The sequence below is a fragment of the Myodes glareolus genome, chromosome 23 (genome assembly GCF_982192425.1).
Source record: "Myodes glareolus chromosome 23, mMyoGla1.1, whole genome shotgun sequence".
NCBI lineage: Eukaryota > Metazoa > Chordata > Mammalia > Rodentia > Cricetidae > Myodes > Myodes glareolus.
Genome location: NC_142048.1, coordinates 47,284,778 through 47,301,082, shown reverse-complemented (window position 1 = coordinate 47,301,082; position 16,305 = coordinate 47,284,778). Strand labels below are relative to the sequence as shown.

General features: G+C 40.0%; 1 protein-coding gene across 2 annotated transcripts in view; it reads right to left on the bottom strand.

The window, feature by feature from the left end:
* The window catches only part of LOC125414431 (A disintegrin and metallopeptidase domain 3-like), a 46,003-nt gene that overhangs the window by 28,167 nt on the left and 1,531 nt on the right, over positions 1–16,305 (bottom strand). Inside the window, exons 3-12 of one of the 2 annotated variants that reach the window (XM_048456392.3) lie at positions 16,227–16,282; positions 10,860–10,938; positions 9,843–9,919; positions 9,223–9,397; positions 7,009–7,074; positions 6,569–6,640; positions 6,184–6,350; positions 5,092–5,173; positions 3,003–3,139; positions 1,147–1,333 (exon numbers count right to left, since the gene is read on the bottom strand). In XM_048456392.3, coding sequence (XP_048312349.3) covers positions 1,147–1,333; positions 3,003–3,139; positions 5,092–5,173; positions 6,184–6,350; positions 6,569–6,640; positions 7,009–7,074; positions 9,223–9,397; positions 9,843–9,919; positions 10,860–10,938; positions 16,227–16,282 — 1,098 coding nt within the window. Of the gene's footprint in view, positions 1–1,146; positions 1,334–3,002; positions 3,140–5,091; positions 5,174–6,183; positions 6,351–6,568; positions 6,641–7,008; positions 7,075–9,222; positions 9,398–9,842; positions 9,920–10,859; positions 10,939–16,218; positions 16,283–16,305 lie in introns of both variants that reach the window. The other variant, XM_048456393.3, reaches the window with a different exon arrangement.

The following is a 16,305-nucleotide window of genomic DNA, read 5'->3' as shown; positions in this document are numbered from 1 at the left end:
AGACATTTTTAAAGAATCGAGTGGATTAAAAAAAAAAAAAGGAGGGGGAATCTTTAAACAAAGCTTCACTAGGTCTCATCACAAAAGAAGACTTCAAAGGTAATGGCCGATATTTCCATAGGTACATGCAGAGAGACATAGAAATGGAGTGCTTTCACTGAACGAAGGGCAGACATTTCGTTCGTCATTACCAAGATGTACTGTAAATTAGCTGAAATAATCAACAGGGGGTTTGATAAAATTATAGCAATGGCAATGTTAAACAGCAAGTGTCTGGGGTTATTTTTGTGGCTCTGATGGGGAGAAGATTAAGAATAGGAATGCTGTGGACCCACACACCTGCTGGGCCATGTATGCTATTAAGGATAAAGATGAACAAATGAAGAATTTTCTGAATGATGCTGTTCGTGAAACTAAGTTAATATAAATGGCGTTTCATGGACCGATGTATCATTCCAACTAGAAATGCCACTGGAGCTCATGGTCTGGCTATTAAAGCTAATACAATTTGACCTATGCGACCTTAACCCACAGTTTAAATCTGCAAATTCAAAACTACTGAGCCACTATGTGCCACAAACTCTCAGTCTCCCATATTACAATGAAATGAAACTCCTGCATTCAAGGAAAACATCAGATACGAGCATGTTCGTGTTGGCATATTCAGTTAGTATGATAAATAACCAGGCCAGCTCAAGAACAACAGATATAATTTAATAATTGAAAAAGGGGGGAACTCACGCTACAGGAGTGGGAGGTCCGAAATCCAAAGTGGTCCAGCGAGCACCGCGCGGCCACACCCTAACCAGATGTGATTGGTTGAGCTTCCCCATCACTAGCAAATGTCGAAAAGTCTTTGCAGTAAGAGCTAACAACCTCGCTTATCCTAAGGTTAGTTACAAATACCATTTTGTTGTTGTTTTGAGACAGGATCTCCCCACGCAGGCGAGGCTGGCCTGGAATTCTGTATCCTCCTGCCTGAATGCAGGATTTTCAGGCAGCTGAATTACCATACCCAGCTTAGTTAATGCAATGGCCCATCATCTTTCGAAATGATGTCCTCCCCTTTCCAGTACATATAACTCTACAGGAGAATATGTGACCCACAAACCAAGTGTCGGGATGAGCCAGGACAGTTTGACTCACCTCTTCTGGGCCGCAGTCACACTCCTCTGGCGCTTCCACGATGTGGTTGCCACACCTTCGATCTTGGGGCGCCGCGACAACCTGTGGCTCTGGTTTATCCTGAAGGCAGTCTAGTTCCGACTGCAAAGCCAGCTGCTTGAATTCATTCATGCTGCAGCTGCTAAAAACCTTTATGCCTTGGGAACGTCTAAAAATAAATGAATATTCCTCCGATAAATGAAGTGCAAACGGTATTTCTTAATAAAGTGTATGAATCCCCAAATATCCGCCTTAAAGGAGAGCCGAGGAGGAGAGAGGGAGTTGCCTCTACCTTTAACACAGGCCAAAACCAAAGCAGTGCGTTTCTTTCTCTTATTATTTGTTAGAAACAATAAACAGAGGTGGAGGGGGGGAGTTAAAGAGCTGAACACCTCACCTTCGGGGCACGGGAGGAAGCACCACATTTGTTTCAACAGAATTATCTCTGCAAGAAGCTCGCAAGAATGCGTGAGTGTGGGGTAACTGGCCACACCCCTCTCTGCCATGTGGTGGAGATGACTTTGCTCCCCTAGTTTCCCCTATGTTTTTTTTTTTCTCTTTAGTGCCTGGGGAGACTGAATCCACTGTTTTTGACTGGATGTGTTTTTGCACATGGCTTCCATGGTCTCTATCATTCATCACACGCACACCCCCTTCCTCGCAAAGATTCCATGCCCTTCGGGACCCCTTCCTCCTGGCTGAAGCTTCTCTTTTCACCCTGTGAGTTCTCTTAACATTATCTGAACATAATTTTTTATTTTTTTAATCTGTACATAATTTTAACTCTCTTCCATCAGCTGAAGATTTGTACACTCTAGAACACTTGCCCTTGAGGCACAACCTCTGCGGCTTATTTACGCGCATGACTGAAAAGTCTAATGGACAATGGATCATGCTGGATGCAACAAATCAAACTGTTCCATAAATCTCAGTATTTACTAGTGGATTGTGATAGCCAGGAGCCTATGAGTGACTCTCCAATGGCTTTACTTCTCAACGTCGATAAACTTTCGTGGATTGTTATGAGAACAGCGAACTCCCTCAGTGTTTGGTCTCCCTTGGAGGCACCACACATTCACTTTGCAGCGCACATTTATTCATCCGTGCTGTGCAAAATGATTGTATACTATTTTGTTTATTATAAAATCTCCCATTCTGCAAACATTTAGTTTCTGCCCCAAATCTCAGGTTCTGTCTCCCTCTCTCTCTCACCTCAGGTTCTATCTCTCTCTGCCTCTCTCTCACCTCAGTTCTGTCTCTCTCTCACCACAGGTTCTCTCTCTCTCTCTCTCTCTCTCTCTCTCTCTCACACACACACACACACACACACACACACACACACACACCTCAGGTTTTGTTCTCTACCTCTTCCCATCTCCTTACTCTCCCTCTGAATCTGACTCTTTAACCAGGTTGCACTTTACTTTGTTTCCCCATGCCCACAATTTTCTCCCTTGTAGTCTAAGTAGCTTCTAAATTTTTGTAACCTTTTTTCTCCCTCTACCCCAATATACACAGCCAAATCTCCTAATTCAGGGGTCTGTTGAGTCCTCAAGCCTTCTGCTACTTCAGCATTATTGCATTTCTTCAATAGAAGCATGCTGGCAAAGCTAAGGCAAGAACCCATCAACCCCCACTCACTCCACAAACAAGCAGCACACTTGCCGCTAACTGTTAAGGACTGATAGGCGTGTTTTCTGTAATACCCTAAGCTCATGCTCTTCCCTGCGCTTTCAATAATTGCACGTGCACTCATTGAAACTATTCTTAGCCGAGCCCCACTGTGACAGAACACACTGCGAGCGTCTCCAGAGGTCTGATCTGGAAAGGCACCTTACATTGCTGAAGGATTCATTAGGCATGTGCTTCCTGGACAGAAGCAGTTGTAGACGTCATCGTATGTCAGACCCAGGTTAATCCCAAGCAGCTGCGACAGAACGGTGGCAAAGCCCTCCACGGTTAATGTCTTCGGGTGCTAGACAGAGAAAGACAACAGAATTATTGTGCCCAGTTCTCCTTCTGCTTCCTTCACCTCTTCCTCCTCCTCTTCTTCTTCCTGTTGGCTTTTGTCAGGCTTCGTCTGACCACAGCACCTAAACTACCATGCAAATTCAAGGAAATGGAATATCAAAACTTTCAAGAATGCAAATGTGAGAAGATATGAGCCAGTTGTGATTTTCTTTTCTAGGCACTAATCTTTTCGTCCGAATGGAGCTGACATATAGGAAAAAGAAGATTGCTACATCAAACTTCAGTTTATGGTATATTACTGAATAAAATTCAAACAAGCATAAAGGCATTTAGGGAAGTAGATTAATTTTAGGAACAATTTTTTTGAGGATATAATTAGGAAAACTGTAGACCACAGAGAGTTAACGAATGGGCAATTAATTTTTACTTTAGAAATTGTCTGAGGAAATTTAAATAAAATTTTACTTATAATTGACTTAAATTTAATATTGTAGCCAAGTGCAATGGCAAACAAAAAGTCTATGGAATATAGACGCAATGAAAGGAGATCCCCAAAGGTGGTGAAACACACAAGACAGTGATTCCAAGAACAGAAGGGGTATAAATATCTAGAATCTGTACAGTGCATACCCAAGGAAGATAGAAAAATAGTCTGTATGATAGTAAAAATGACAGCATGAAATCCTTCCCTACAACAAACTATTTTGAACATAAATGAATTAATATTCCCAATAAAAGTGTGATTTAGCAGAGTGGATTAAAATCAGAACAGCCAAATGAAAAAGAGCATTCACTTATATTTCTACATTTGTTAAATATAATATATGTATATATATTAAAACTTAGCTAAAAACAAATTCAAGACCTAAGTGAGAGATTCACAGCTGTAAAACAGAAGATAATAGCAGAAAGATTCAAGACGTCCTCACCATCGTCTCCCCGGAGAATGGGAGCAAAGGTAAAGTCAGGCAAAGAAGATTCTGCCACTGTCTCAAACGTCCATGTGTCAATGTCATGATAAAGTCAAAGTGAAGACAAACACACAGAGATATAGTGGAAAAAAACATTTAGAGACCACATGTCTGACAAAGGATTAATGTCCATAATGTAGAGAATGCCCACAATCCAACAACAAAGCATTAAACCACTTAAAAAATAGGCCAAATACTTGAATAGCTATTTCTCTGGTAATACATGATAAAGTCTATCAAGCATATGAACTGGAATTGCAGCGTTTGCGACTGCAGAAACACAATTGAAAGCCATGAGAAGATGCAACGTGAAGCACATTCGCCTGTCTCTATTAACTAAAGGAAAACTAAGTTTGGTTGACTGTGCAGTCAACTATATGTTGGTAAAAGGATTATAGACTGGTAAACGGTCTACCAAAACCAATATTATAGTCCCACAATAGATTAACAAGACTGATGCAAAATTCAGTAAGCTGACTTCTGGGCATACTCCGAGACTGACCCAAATTAGGCCCTCAAAGAGATATCTGCTCTATCAGATGCATTGCAGCAGGGTGCATAACGGCAAAGACAGGGGAATAAAGATCTGTTGATAGAGTGGATACATTAACTCAGCCATTAAAAAGAAAATTATGGCGTAGATGCAACTTTAAGTACATTGAATGGCTTCAAGTAAACCCCAAAGTTGCTCTAACAATAGAAAGAGGACAGAGTGAGCATCACCTGGGGGCAGAGGAAGGGCTGCATGATTGATGTGGAGACTCATCTTTAAAAGGTGGATGTATCTTGGGACTTATTTCACAATGAGGGTGAATGCAGCTAACATCACAGAACTGGTTAAAATTTGAAATGTTTCCCCCCAATCAGATCAACTATTTTATAACATTGAAAGCCTAAAACAGAGTTATAAAGATTGCTGAAAGTATACAAGAAATGCATTCTCTTGTCTTTTCATTCGGGGAAACATGGGCAACAGGAGGCATACCAGAGCGATTCCTGCTGTAAACTTCGGGTTGCAGACCATCTTGTGATATGTTGCTCCCACATAATCAGGATAATCCTTATACCTAAATTAAAATTTTATGTCAGTGCACTTGTTTCAAAATGTCGCTAGAAAGGACATTTAAACAATGGATTTCTGAACGTTCCGTATCTTTAAAACATGGGATTCATCATACATCATGCTTTGTGCTACCAATAATTCATTAAATAGTTAAAAACACAAATAGCATGCCCTCCATACTTCCCAGGAATTTGAGTTAAAAATAATGCTTAAGAGTCTATGTTATGCAATCTAAAACCTAGAGGAGCCTAGTATTTCCAAACCCTGTTCCTTCAGGATCCCCATCATTGGGTAGATATTGACTCTAAGATCTAAAGGCCAGTGTATCTATTGTCAGACTTTTCATTTACTAAACAAATCTGAGAATTGTAAACAGCATTGAACTAGAGGAGAGAGAGAGAGAGAGAGAGAGAGGTTCACCAAGAAAAAAAGAGGTAGCCTGTGTACAGAGATCAGTCCAGTAGGGCTGTCTTCAAACACCCAACCCTGGCCTTGAGCCTAGCAGGAGGAGCAGAAGACGTGTGGTTCCTGTCATATCTCTGGAGATCGTCGCCAGTGAATTTCTCGTATTTACATGTACCATGATTGACTGAGTAACGATAAAACCTACATACAGACTCTAGAAACACGCAGAGCAAGTAACTCAAAACTACCTCTTAGGTCACTATGGAAACACTGGAGAGTAGCCCCCGTGGCCGGTCCATTTCAGTTATTTACTTTTTTTTTTCCCACAGCATGATGGGCAATTATTGCACTCATAACGTTAACACCATGGTGCTGGTGCGACCGTTTCCCCGGGAGGGCTTTGCAAACACAGAGGCCTGTGTTCACCTTGCTGCTTTTCATACAGGACCTTGGTGCTGAAGTGCAGTGGGGGGCGGGAGGGGGGACTGCGTTTGGCTACTGATCACGTCTTTACATTTTGCTTATGCTGGCACAACTACACACGCACGGCTTTGGCAGTTGACGCTAATCAATTAGGCAAGTCCCCACCCGTGGGAAGCAGGTACTTACAGGAGTAAGTACATGATAGCCTCAGTGCTTTCAGGTGACTGCTTCTGTTTCCACAGCAGAAACCTTTGCAGGACTTCATCGGCGTCCCCATTTGTTTCGATCTTATTTTCGTCCGACCAGATCTCTACAGACTTTAACATCACCGTCATCTTCAGCTGGGAAAACATCTAAAAGGAGGACATACTTCGGTTTGGGTTGTCAATCACCCTGCCGTGTCTGTAAATGCTGGGATTGCATGCACTTTAGCGCTTTGAGGAGATAACCCAGCTCCAGGATCAAAGTGCCAGGAGGAATATGCATTTCACAAGAGCCCACAGCTTTGCACACAGACTGCGAAAGTGGGGTAGCATTAGCCTCTTATGTCATCGGAAACGGAAGTACTCACAGTGTTAATGAGACCAAAGATATGAACAACTTTCTGAATCGCGAGTCCCATCTCAGAGCCCATGTAGTCAAACTGAAAGACAAGTTTGTTTCTCAGTTACTCCTACAACCAATTCAACAATCACTCTTTAATAGTTTCAAATATAAAAGTGAAAATAATGCAGTACTCAGTTGAAGAGGCAAAGGCAAAATACGTTAAAACTGATTGTCAATTCATCCTTCCCATCTGTAAACTTTTCCCGATTATTGCCTTTACTTGCATTTTACACGTAACCCCGGGGTCTTAACAACTAAGGCTACTAAAAGGGGTATTTGTGATTAGCTTCCTTTTTATGGGCACAGAAATGAAGACAGGATATGGTAAAGTTCCAGAGCACGTGACCAATAAGGGCATGATCTAGGATTCCAGTGGCTGATCTCGGGCAGACAGCTCATCCCTACCATGGCTTTATCCATGACGATCATCACATTCAGAGTCCTCTTCATCAGTGCTACGTTTGAACCTTTCTGTGGAACAATAAAAACACCAGTGTTTGATAAAACCTTCAATGGGGCATGCGCACAGCTGTTCGCGGGGCTGACTTAGAACTGTTTATGGTACCCATTTTAGTAACCTGGGTGATAGATACGCTCTCCAGTCTCGGGATTCTTTAGAGTAAAATGCTCTAAAGACAGCTGGACTGGAAAGAAACTGCTCAGTCTTATAATGTGGACAAGGGAAACCATGACTGTTTTAAAGGTTGTTTCCTGTTCATATTCTTCTATCTTTGCTGAATGTCTTTCATTGAAGATAAGATGGGTATGGAATTAACTCGTTATTTATTAATAAAATCAAATATATTAGCCATATTATGTCTTCCTACTGATTTGGTTTGTGGCTTCTTGAACATTTTTTTTGTAATAAGGCTTACTTATTCCAACAAACATTTAATATTCAATTACATGAAATGTGCATACATGTGCACAAATATGTAGATTACATGAAATGTGCATACATGTGCACAAATATGTAGATTACATGAAATGTGCATACATGTGCACAAATATGTAGCTGGAGCTAGCTTCTGTGATCATAGAGGTCAGTTAGTCCAATGTCTAGACCGCTCCAGAAACCTGGAACTCGTCCAGGTCCAGAGCTCTCAGCTGGAGACCCAGAAGGACATGACACTGAGGTTGGACCTCAGTGGACCCAAAGACTACTGTACGTGAAGGTAAGCTTTCTTCTTTTCGGGCCTCCACTGATTTGACAAGAAGGTCTTCCCTTGTGTAATGGAGTACAACCCAGTTTACCCCAAATGGAGCCATGCTATTCTGATTCAAAGACACCCAGGACAACATTTTCCAACTCTGGAGTCTTCTCAAATGTGTCCAGTGCCTGTCCCATCATCAGGACTTTCCACAGAGAGTCGCGGAAAGTTTGGAAATTCCATCTCCAGAACATTGGAGACATTATCGGTTTTGTACTTTGCTGTTCAGTTAGTGACTGACTTTATCAGTTTTATGAATTTCTTTGTTTAATTTGTTAATCTTTACTAAAACCCACACTTTTAGCAAACTAAATAAAAACAAGGTAAGGGAATAGCGAAGGGAAGTTTGTTATTAATTAGATTCAAGCTTCATTAACCATTTCTTTTTGGGTGGGGGTTACTTTTGTTGTACATGAACAGTACTGAAAAGAATGTGAATCTAGAAATTAACTTATTTAGCCACTGGTGATCAAATGTGAAGTTGAGCAAACATTATAAAGGCGGACATTATGATACACACCAAAAATCTCTTTGGAAGAGTGTCTGCTATTGGCTGAAATTATTTATAAGCAAAGCTGATTCCTAATTTTTTCTATATTCATCACATCAATTTGCTGATTAAAGGGAAGATTTAAATGTAAAGATGACATAGTTGTATAAAGTATATACTTTTTGATGTAAAGCCAATATAAAGTTACACACTTATGGTCAGAAGCAGAGAGAAAACCCACTGCAAAACAAGAGTACTGCATCCCACTGCAGCACCAGACAGGGGAAAACAATATTTTGGTCCATTCTTATTTACACTTTTTCTTGTACACTCTTTTACTTATCATTTTAATAGATTACTTGCCAATATTATTTAATTTAGAATGTAATGAAATCACATTAATAGAAAAACGAAAAATTTAAAACAATAATCACAATTAGATTATTTTTCATTAAAAAAATCTTAGACATTTATGGTGAGGAAATGAGAGCAAATACACCAGCGTTCTCGGCACCATCTTTAGAAGGGGAGGTTTGAGCTGGTTTCTAGTTATTACATGACTCAGTTTTCTTTCAAAGTTTGTAGCATTGCAATGCTTTTTTACAAAGCAAATATATTGACAAAGAAAATACAAAGTATCAGTAAGTAAATCCAGAATGAATTATGTTAATGGTCTGCAAATTAATATACATAGCAACTATATGTGTCTCTACAAACTCCTCAAATAATAACTATACAAACTATTTTTATAAGTTTGATGATTTTTTAAAAATTATGCCTACTTGTTATTTTCTAAAGGCTATCTGAGAAACAAATGATTTCTTAAGATAATTACCATACAACAGTTTATCTTTGTTGTCCCAGTGTATCCAGTCTCAAAATTTCCATGTGAGTAGCACGGATGAAGGCAAGACTCACCTCCGGGTTTACAAGAATCCGGTAGGATGGACTTTCATGCTGGGGATTTACATTCTCTTTTAAGGGTGAATAATCAATTTTATTATTCTTTATTTGATAAATCATGTGTTCAAACGTAGCTGAAGATTCTAGTGGTTCAATTCCATAAGTGATGTTCTCTAACTGCAGCAAGCCCCTAGACATACAAAGGGAAGAAAGCGCAATTAGTATAGGCTTCCCCTGAGGAATCACACTAAAAGTATTTTCCATAAATTCCGCATCTAATCTCCAAGAAACACACAGTCTTACTTGGATTAAGTTTCAAACCCAGTGTTATACCTATTTTCTTTCCGTTATGGAATTTAAGAAAAGTTTGGTCCGATGTGGCCAGAATAGGTGACTTCCCTCCCTGCTCATGAGAGCTCTGTCTGCTTAAGTTTTATGATGGCAAAAATACAAAGAGGCCCCCAAAAGTACATGAAAGGACTAGAGAAAGAGATAGGAACAAAGGGGCTGTATAAACAGGGCCACCACAGTCTACGGGTCTGTGTTATTATTTTTTGGCCTCATTCTATCCTCACAGACGATGTTGGAAGATGAGGGTTGACATACAATCTTAGTTCACACTTCCAGAATGGTACCTGAGACCTGAGCAAGTGCTGAGGGTCACAGTGGATGCTGGAATCTCGGCAGCGTGTCCTTGATAAAAGCAATGGTCCTAAAAAGGGACAGAAGAAATATTCCATCTGATTCCCAATGGAAGCCTGGTGGTGGGGGAGTTATTCCCACTTCCTGACAAGAGCAAACATCCACCCACATTCAGCCGTTCCATCATGTGTCCGTGGGTCTGATGTCCAGCGTCCTTCCCACCACCCCACACATGCTTCCTCAGCACCTTCTTGGGCTTCACTTGTCATTATTATTTTCCTCTCTCTGAAATATTCTTGCTCTAATTTTAATTCTTGACCACTATTGATATCATTTATCCATATCTTTTGCTTTATAGAAAGATTACCTAAGAGTATATAGTTCATACACTCTGGCTTATGATTTATACCATTTGGCTGAGTTGAACTATGAACATTTCATTCAGTTTGGGGGGGGGGGGGTGTGAAAATGGTTTTTGAAGTATTTGCTCATTTATCTTGCCTGTCTGTGTGCACCTGTCACAGCGGGCATTCAGAGGTCAGGGAACAGCTTTTGAGAGCCACTTTGCTCCCTCTACCACGTGGGACCCGAGGATGGAACACAGACTATCAAGCTCAGCAGGAGGCATCTTGCAAGTCCCTAAGTATTTAGCTGACATTTGTCCTCCTTGCTTTCTCTGGGATCTTACTAGAAAGATAATTAATCATCAGTAATTTACTCTTCCTCATTGATTTTATCAGTGTTGATGATTCTCAAACTCTCACACAATAATCCTTTTAGTGAAGTCTTCTTCCTAAGTCTAAATTATAGTGATTTCCAGATACCTTTTTGTTCTTAATGCTGTGAAGCCTCACTTCCAAATAGTTCATTGACTCCCTCAAATGTGTCTATGCATTAAAAGCATTCAGGCATAGATTTCCATTTAACAGCACTACATATGCATACACACACACACACACACACACACACACACACACACACAAATCTACACAGCAGAAGTCTAAACTTACCTTCATTAAAAAAGAATGTGGTTGCAATGTTCCTAACTTGGTATACGAATTTGCCAGAAAACGTGGATGCAAAAATGATCTGTTTCAATCAAAACAATGACATTTCATTGTAATATATCATTAATAACAATATGTAGCATTAATAGTTCATTAACAACAAAAACTTCCAGAATAATCAAACTAAAGTGTAAATTTTACCAGCCCAAATATCTGAAAAGTAAACATACGTGTCTTTCCATTATGCAGCTTGCGTTCTAATGGTATATTATATACACAAAAACTCAAAGATGCCAACTAGGGCTAAACTCAAGGACCAGCATGGGGTCCTGACAAACTTCATATAGCAAACTGGTGCTCACGCCCGCCCACATCTTCTCTTTTCAGCTTTAGTTTCCCTGAACCACAAATCAGTCGCAAAGCACGATGACTGTAGCATTTGCTAATGAGTCGAATGGGCTGTTTATAAAGCAGCACCAAATGGTTGTGACAAAATTACAAACCTCCTGAAAACTCTTGCACCTGTTTCTATTTCATCTTCCTAGACCTCTGTTTAGTTCCATGCCCCATTTGTCACCTGTTGTTTGTTTCCTTGAAAATCAGCTTTTTCCTTGTCTGTGTTAGCCCTCTCTAGATCCTAGTTACTAACTGTCAGTTAGATACGTAGCTGCTAAATATTTATTTCCCATTCTGTAAGCTTCCCCTTCACTCCAGGGATGGTGCTCTTTATTGTTCAGAAACTTTAGTTGTTGGTTTTAATGCTTCCTTTCCTGTGCCAATGAGTTCAGACATAGTCCCTACTACTCCCTCTACCAGATTCGGGGTGTCTATCTTAGACTGAGGTCTGCAAGCCATTGGTAGTTGAATTTTCTGTGGGCTGAGAAATAAGACTCTAGTTTTCGACTGTACATGTAGTCATCCAATTTGGCCAGCAACATATTAAAGATGGTGCCTTTTCTCCAAAGTGTATTTTGGGCCTCTTTGACATAGATCAGGTAGCTTTAGGAGTATGGACTTATGTCAGGGTCCTCACCAGATAAACGTAACAGACATCAACAGAACATTTCACCCAGACACTAAAGAATATACATTTCCTAAGCAGCCAATAGAACGGACTCCAGAATCAACCATGTGGAAGGACACAAAGCCAGTTTTAATAAATAGGAAATGGAGAGGGCCGTCTGCATTCTAGCTGATCCCAAGGTGGGCATCAGCAACAGAAACTAGAGAAAGCACACAAACTCACGACGGACTACGGAGTCATTGCGCTGAGGAGGAAATCAAGAAGGAAATGTAAAATTCCTGAACATAGTAAGTGAAAATGAAAGCGCAACATGGAGGCAGTCATACAAGTAAGTCTAGTATTGAGGGTCTATGTCGGGAAATGTGAGAGATCCTTAGTAACTGAATGATTGCACCTCAAGGCCTTGGAAATAGAAGAGCAAGCGATACCCCCAACCCAGATAGGAAGAGATAATCAAAATCATGGTTGAAATTAGTGAACTAGAAATGAAAAAGATAATACAAAAAAAAACATAGTGAAATGAAGAATTGGGGTTTTTTTTTTTTTTGTAAAGATTAACAGGATTGACCAACATTTGGCCAATTTATTCTAAATAAAAAGAGAAGGTATCTGGTGTGGGAGAATTGTCTGTATTCTGTCAATCATGTATTTTAATAAAATGCTGATTGGCCAGGCAGGAAGTATGAGCGGGTCAACCAGACAGGAAGTAGAGGTGGGGCAATGAGAAAAGGAGAAGGCTAGGGATGAGGAAGTTCCCTCTGTCACTCCTGTGCAGACCACCGAAGAGGCAGCATGTAACTTGCCCAGCTGAGAAAGGTATGGAGCCATGTGGCTAATGTAGATAAGGATAATGGGGGTAACATAAGCTATAAGAGTTAACAGGAGGGCTGACCTAATGGGCCAATCAGTTTATAACCTTATGGAGTCCTGTGTGTGATTTCTCTTTGGGATTTGCCGGTTGTGGGGTACCGGGCGGGACGGAAACCCCAATAAGCCAGCCCCTCATGTTACAGGTATCCAAATAATAAAATTGAAGATGAAATAGAAGATTTTATGACTCTAAGGAAATTCAGAGAATCTTAAGAAAACACTTTAAAAAATCTAAGCACCTTGCTAACCAATTATGCCACTGGACCTTTGGTACCAAACTGTAAACCTAGAAAGAAATATTTGTGTTTCTGAATATATATGGCCTGCAAAAGCTAATTAGAGATGTAGTCTTGTAACATCCAATGAGATAGAAACAGTGATTTAAAAAAAGAAAACAAAACTGGGACCAGATGGATTCAGAGCAGAATTCTTTCAGACCTTCAAAGAAGAACTAACTCCAATACTCCTCAAAATACTCCATAAAACATAAAATAAAGGGGTATTTTGGAACTATTCTTATGAAATAGGTATTGCCCTGATGCCAAAATGAACATGGAAAGATCTAGAACAAAAAGAAAATTACGGGGCTTTCTCCAATGAATATGGATGCAAAAAATCTCAATAAAATGCTTGGTAACTAATTCAATAATACATAAAAAGATCACCTGCTATGATGTAGTCAACTTTTATCACAGAGATTCAAGGATGATTCAACATACATCAACCAATAGACATAAACTATCACAAAAATAGACTTAAATCATCTCATTAGATATATGAATGCCTTGGATAAAATGCAACCTCTCTTAATGAAAATAGTTCTGGGGACTCTAGGGATACAGGGGACATACCTCTACACACTAAAGACAATTTACAGGAAGACCACAGCCAACATCTTGCTAAATGGAGAAAAAGTCAAAATATTTCCACTAAAATCAGGCACAAGACAAGGATATCCACTCTCTTCATCCATATTCAATATAGTGCTTGTATTCCTAGTTAGAGCCATAAGACTACTAAAGGAGATGAAGGGATACAAGTTAGACAGAAAGAAGTCAAGACAGCTGGGCAGTGGTGGCACACACCTTTAATCTCAACACTCAGGAGGCAGAGGTAGGTGGATCTCCGAGTTTGAGGCCAGCCTGGTCTACAAGAGCTAGTTCCAGGACAGGATCCAAAGCTACAGATAAACCCTGTCTCGAAAAACAACAACAAAAACAAACAAACAAAAAAGACAGCTTTATTTTCAGATCCTGTGATTGGATAGATAAAAGACTCAAAGAATTCCATCAAAAAAAACCTCCACAACTGGTAAACAGAGTCATCATTTAGCATGCTATAAAATCAACACACACCAAAAACAAACAAACAAACAAAAACTACAAAAAGTTGCCTCCTATAAACAAATGGCATCAAGAATAAATTAGTGAAACAAGATCATTAACAATAGCCTCAAAAATTTTTGAATAAATCTAGCCAAAGAAATGAAAGACTTGTACAGTAAAAATTTAAGACATTAATGAAAAAAATTGAAAACCATACCAGAAAAGAGAAAGACCTTCCATGCTCATGGATTGGTAGGATTACTATGCTGAAAATGATCATCCTACTGAAAAATTTTACAGATTCAACATAATTCCCCTTAGCATTCCAACCCAATTTTTCACAGAAATTGAAAAACACAACTTTAATTTTTATATGGAAAGACAAAGGACCCAGGATAGTCAAAACAATCCTGAACAATTTAAAATCAAACAAAGCTATAGTAATAAAAACAGTATGGAACTGGCTCAGAAGCAGACACAAGAGCCTTCTAAAACCTATACCATGTCACTCGGCTTCTCTTTGGCCAAATCAGTATCACAGTCACAAAAGAGTGACAGAATTTGTAGGTCTCAGGATGGAATAAAACCATCTCAGTACACTCAGAAAGCTTTACAGGGTGCTCAGAGCATTAACCAGATTGTGTGGATCTGTGGTATTCCCCAAAGACCATGTGCCAATGCCAAGCCTTCAGTCCCGAGGGCTATTGGGATAGGGTAGAGCCTTCAGTCCCAAGGGCTGTTGGCATAGGGTAGCACCTTCAGTCCCGAGGGCTATTGGGATAGGGTAGAGCCTATTGGAATTGGGCCTTGTCCTAGTTTGGTTTTTGTTGTTGCTGCTGTTGTTTTGCTTTTAATAATATATTATTTACATCTATTTAAATGTATACTAAATGTTTTGGATTTTTGAAGCATGGAGATTAAATATAGTATAGAGGAGCCTGACCATACTTTGATTATAACTGTGGACTGGGATACATAGTCAGATGTAGCAAAAAAAAGCAAAAATGGTATTCCACCTTTATCTCCTATGTGCCTTAGACAAAACGCCCATTTGAGCATGGCAAGATTCTAATTGTTAACATTATTTTCAAAATTCATCGAGACAATCTCTGTTAAACAAACAAACTCTTATTACCTATTACACTCTACACTACAAAATTTTATACTGAATAATGTTATCAGATATATACCCACACTTAGAAAGTGTACCCTGCACACCGTCAAACAAGAACTGACTGTTTCAAAATGATGTACACAATTGTTGTGGGGGGGGGTTACTTTTTATAAGTTTCTGTAAATTTTATATAAAGACAAAATATAGACAGTGATGGAAGGTTGTATACAAGGTTAATGCCATTCACAGAATAAAGGGGGGAGAGGAGGGAAGTCAAAACTATATTGAAACAAAATGGGAGAAAAATAATTGTGGGTTGGCAAAACCTTTTGAGCATAAGAGAAATGTAGAGTGTAAGCAAGAAGCAGCTGCACTTGAGCAGGAAACATAAGACCGAAGGGGACAGGGGGCTGGTGCTGGGGCTGGGGCACTGAGGGGCGGGAGCTGTGCTGGGGCAGTGAGGGACGGGCACATTGAGAATGCAGATCTTCAGTAGCTACAGCTGTAGGGGAGCATTCTGCTTTGCCCCTGTGCCGACACCCCACAATTGGTGTCAGCTCACTCAAGACTGATTCTCTCCAAGCAATGGCCAAGGCAAATTTGGTCTGTGTTTTCAAATTAAAGCCACACTTTAGCATTTAAACAGTCTACCTGATTTCCTAGGCTGGGATATTTTTCCAGCCTGGCTTCCAATTTTTTTAAGGCATATGTAGTGTACTAAATAAGATGCTTGAAATCCCATAGCTATGCAAAACAGTGTACCAGGTGCAAAGTTCCACGTGGGGAGGCAGCAGCTGTACCTTCAGGACCGCATGCATGGATATGCTTTAAGGACTTTGGTCATTTTCATTTATCAGATGTGGCCTAAGACATCATTAACTTAAAATGTAGAATATTGGATTTAAGATCTCCGTTCTGCATGAATATTAGAGACAGAGCATGCCGGGTGAATGGGGTCTTTATGCTCAGCTTAGGGAGTGGTTGAAGAAAAGCCACTGGAAACAGCTGTGTGGTAGAGCCAGCACTTACGGACTTACTGTTTTTCAAGATGGAACGTGTATGCTTTGCCCTCAATTCTGATCAAGTAAGTGACCTGCAACAAAGTGCCGGGGGGCA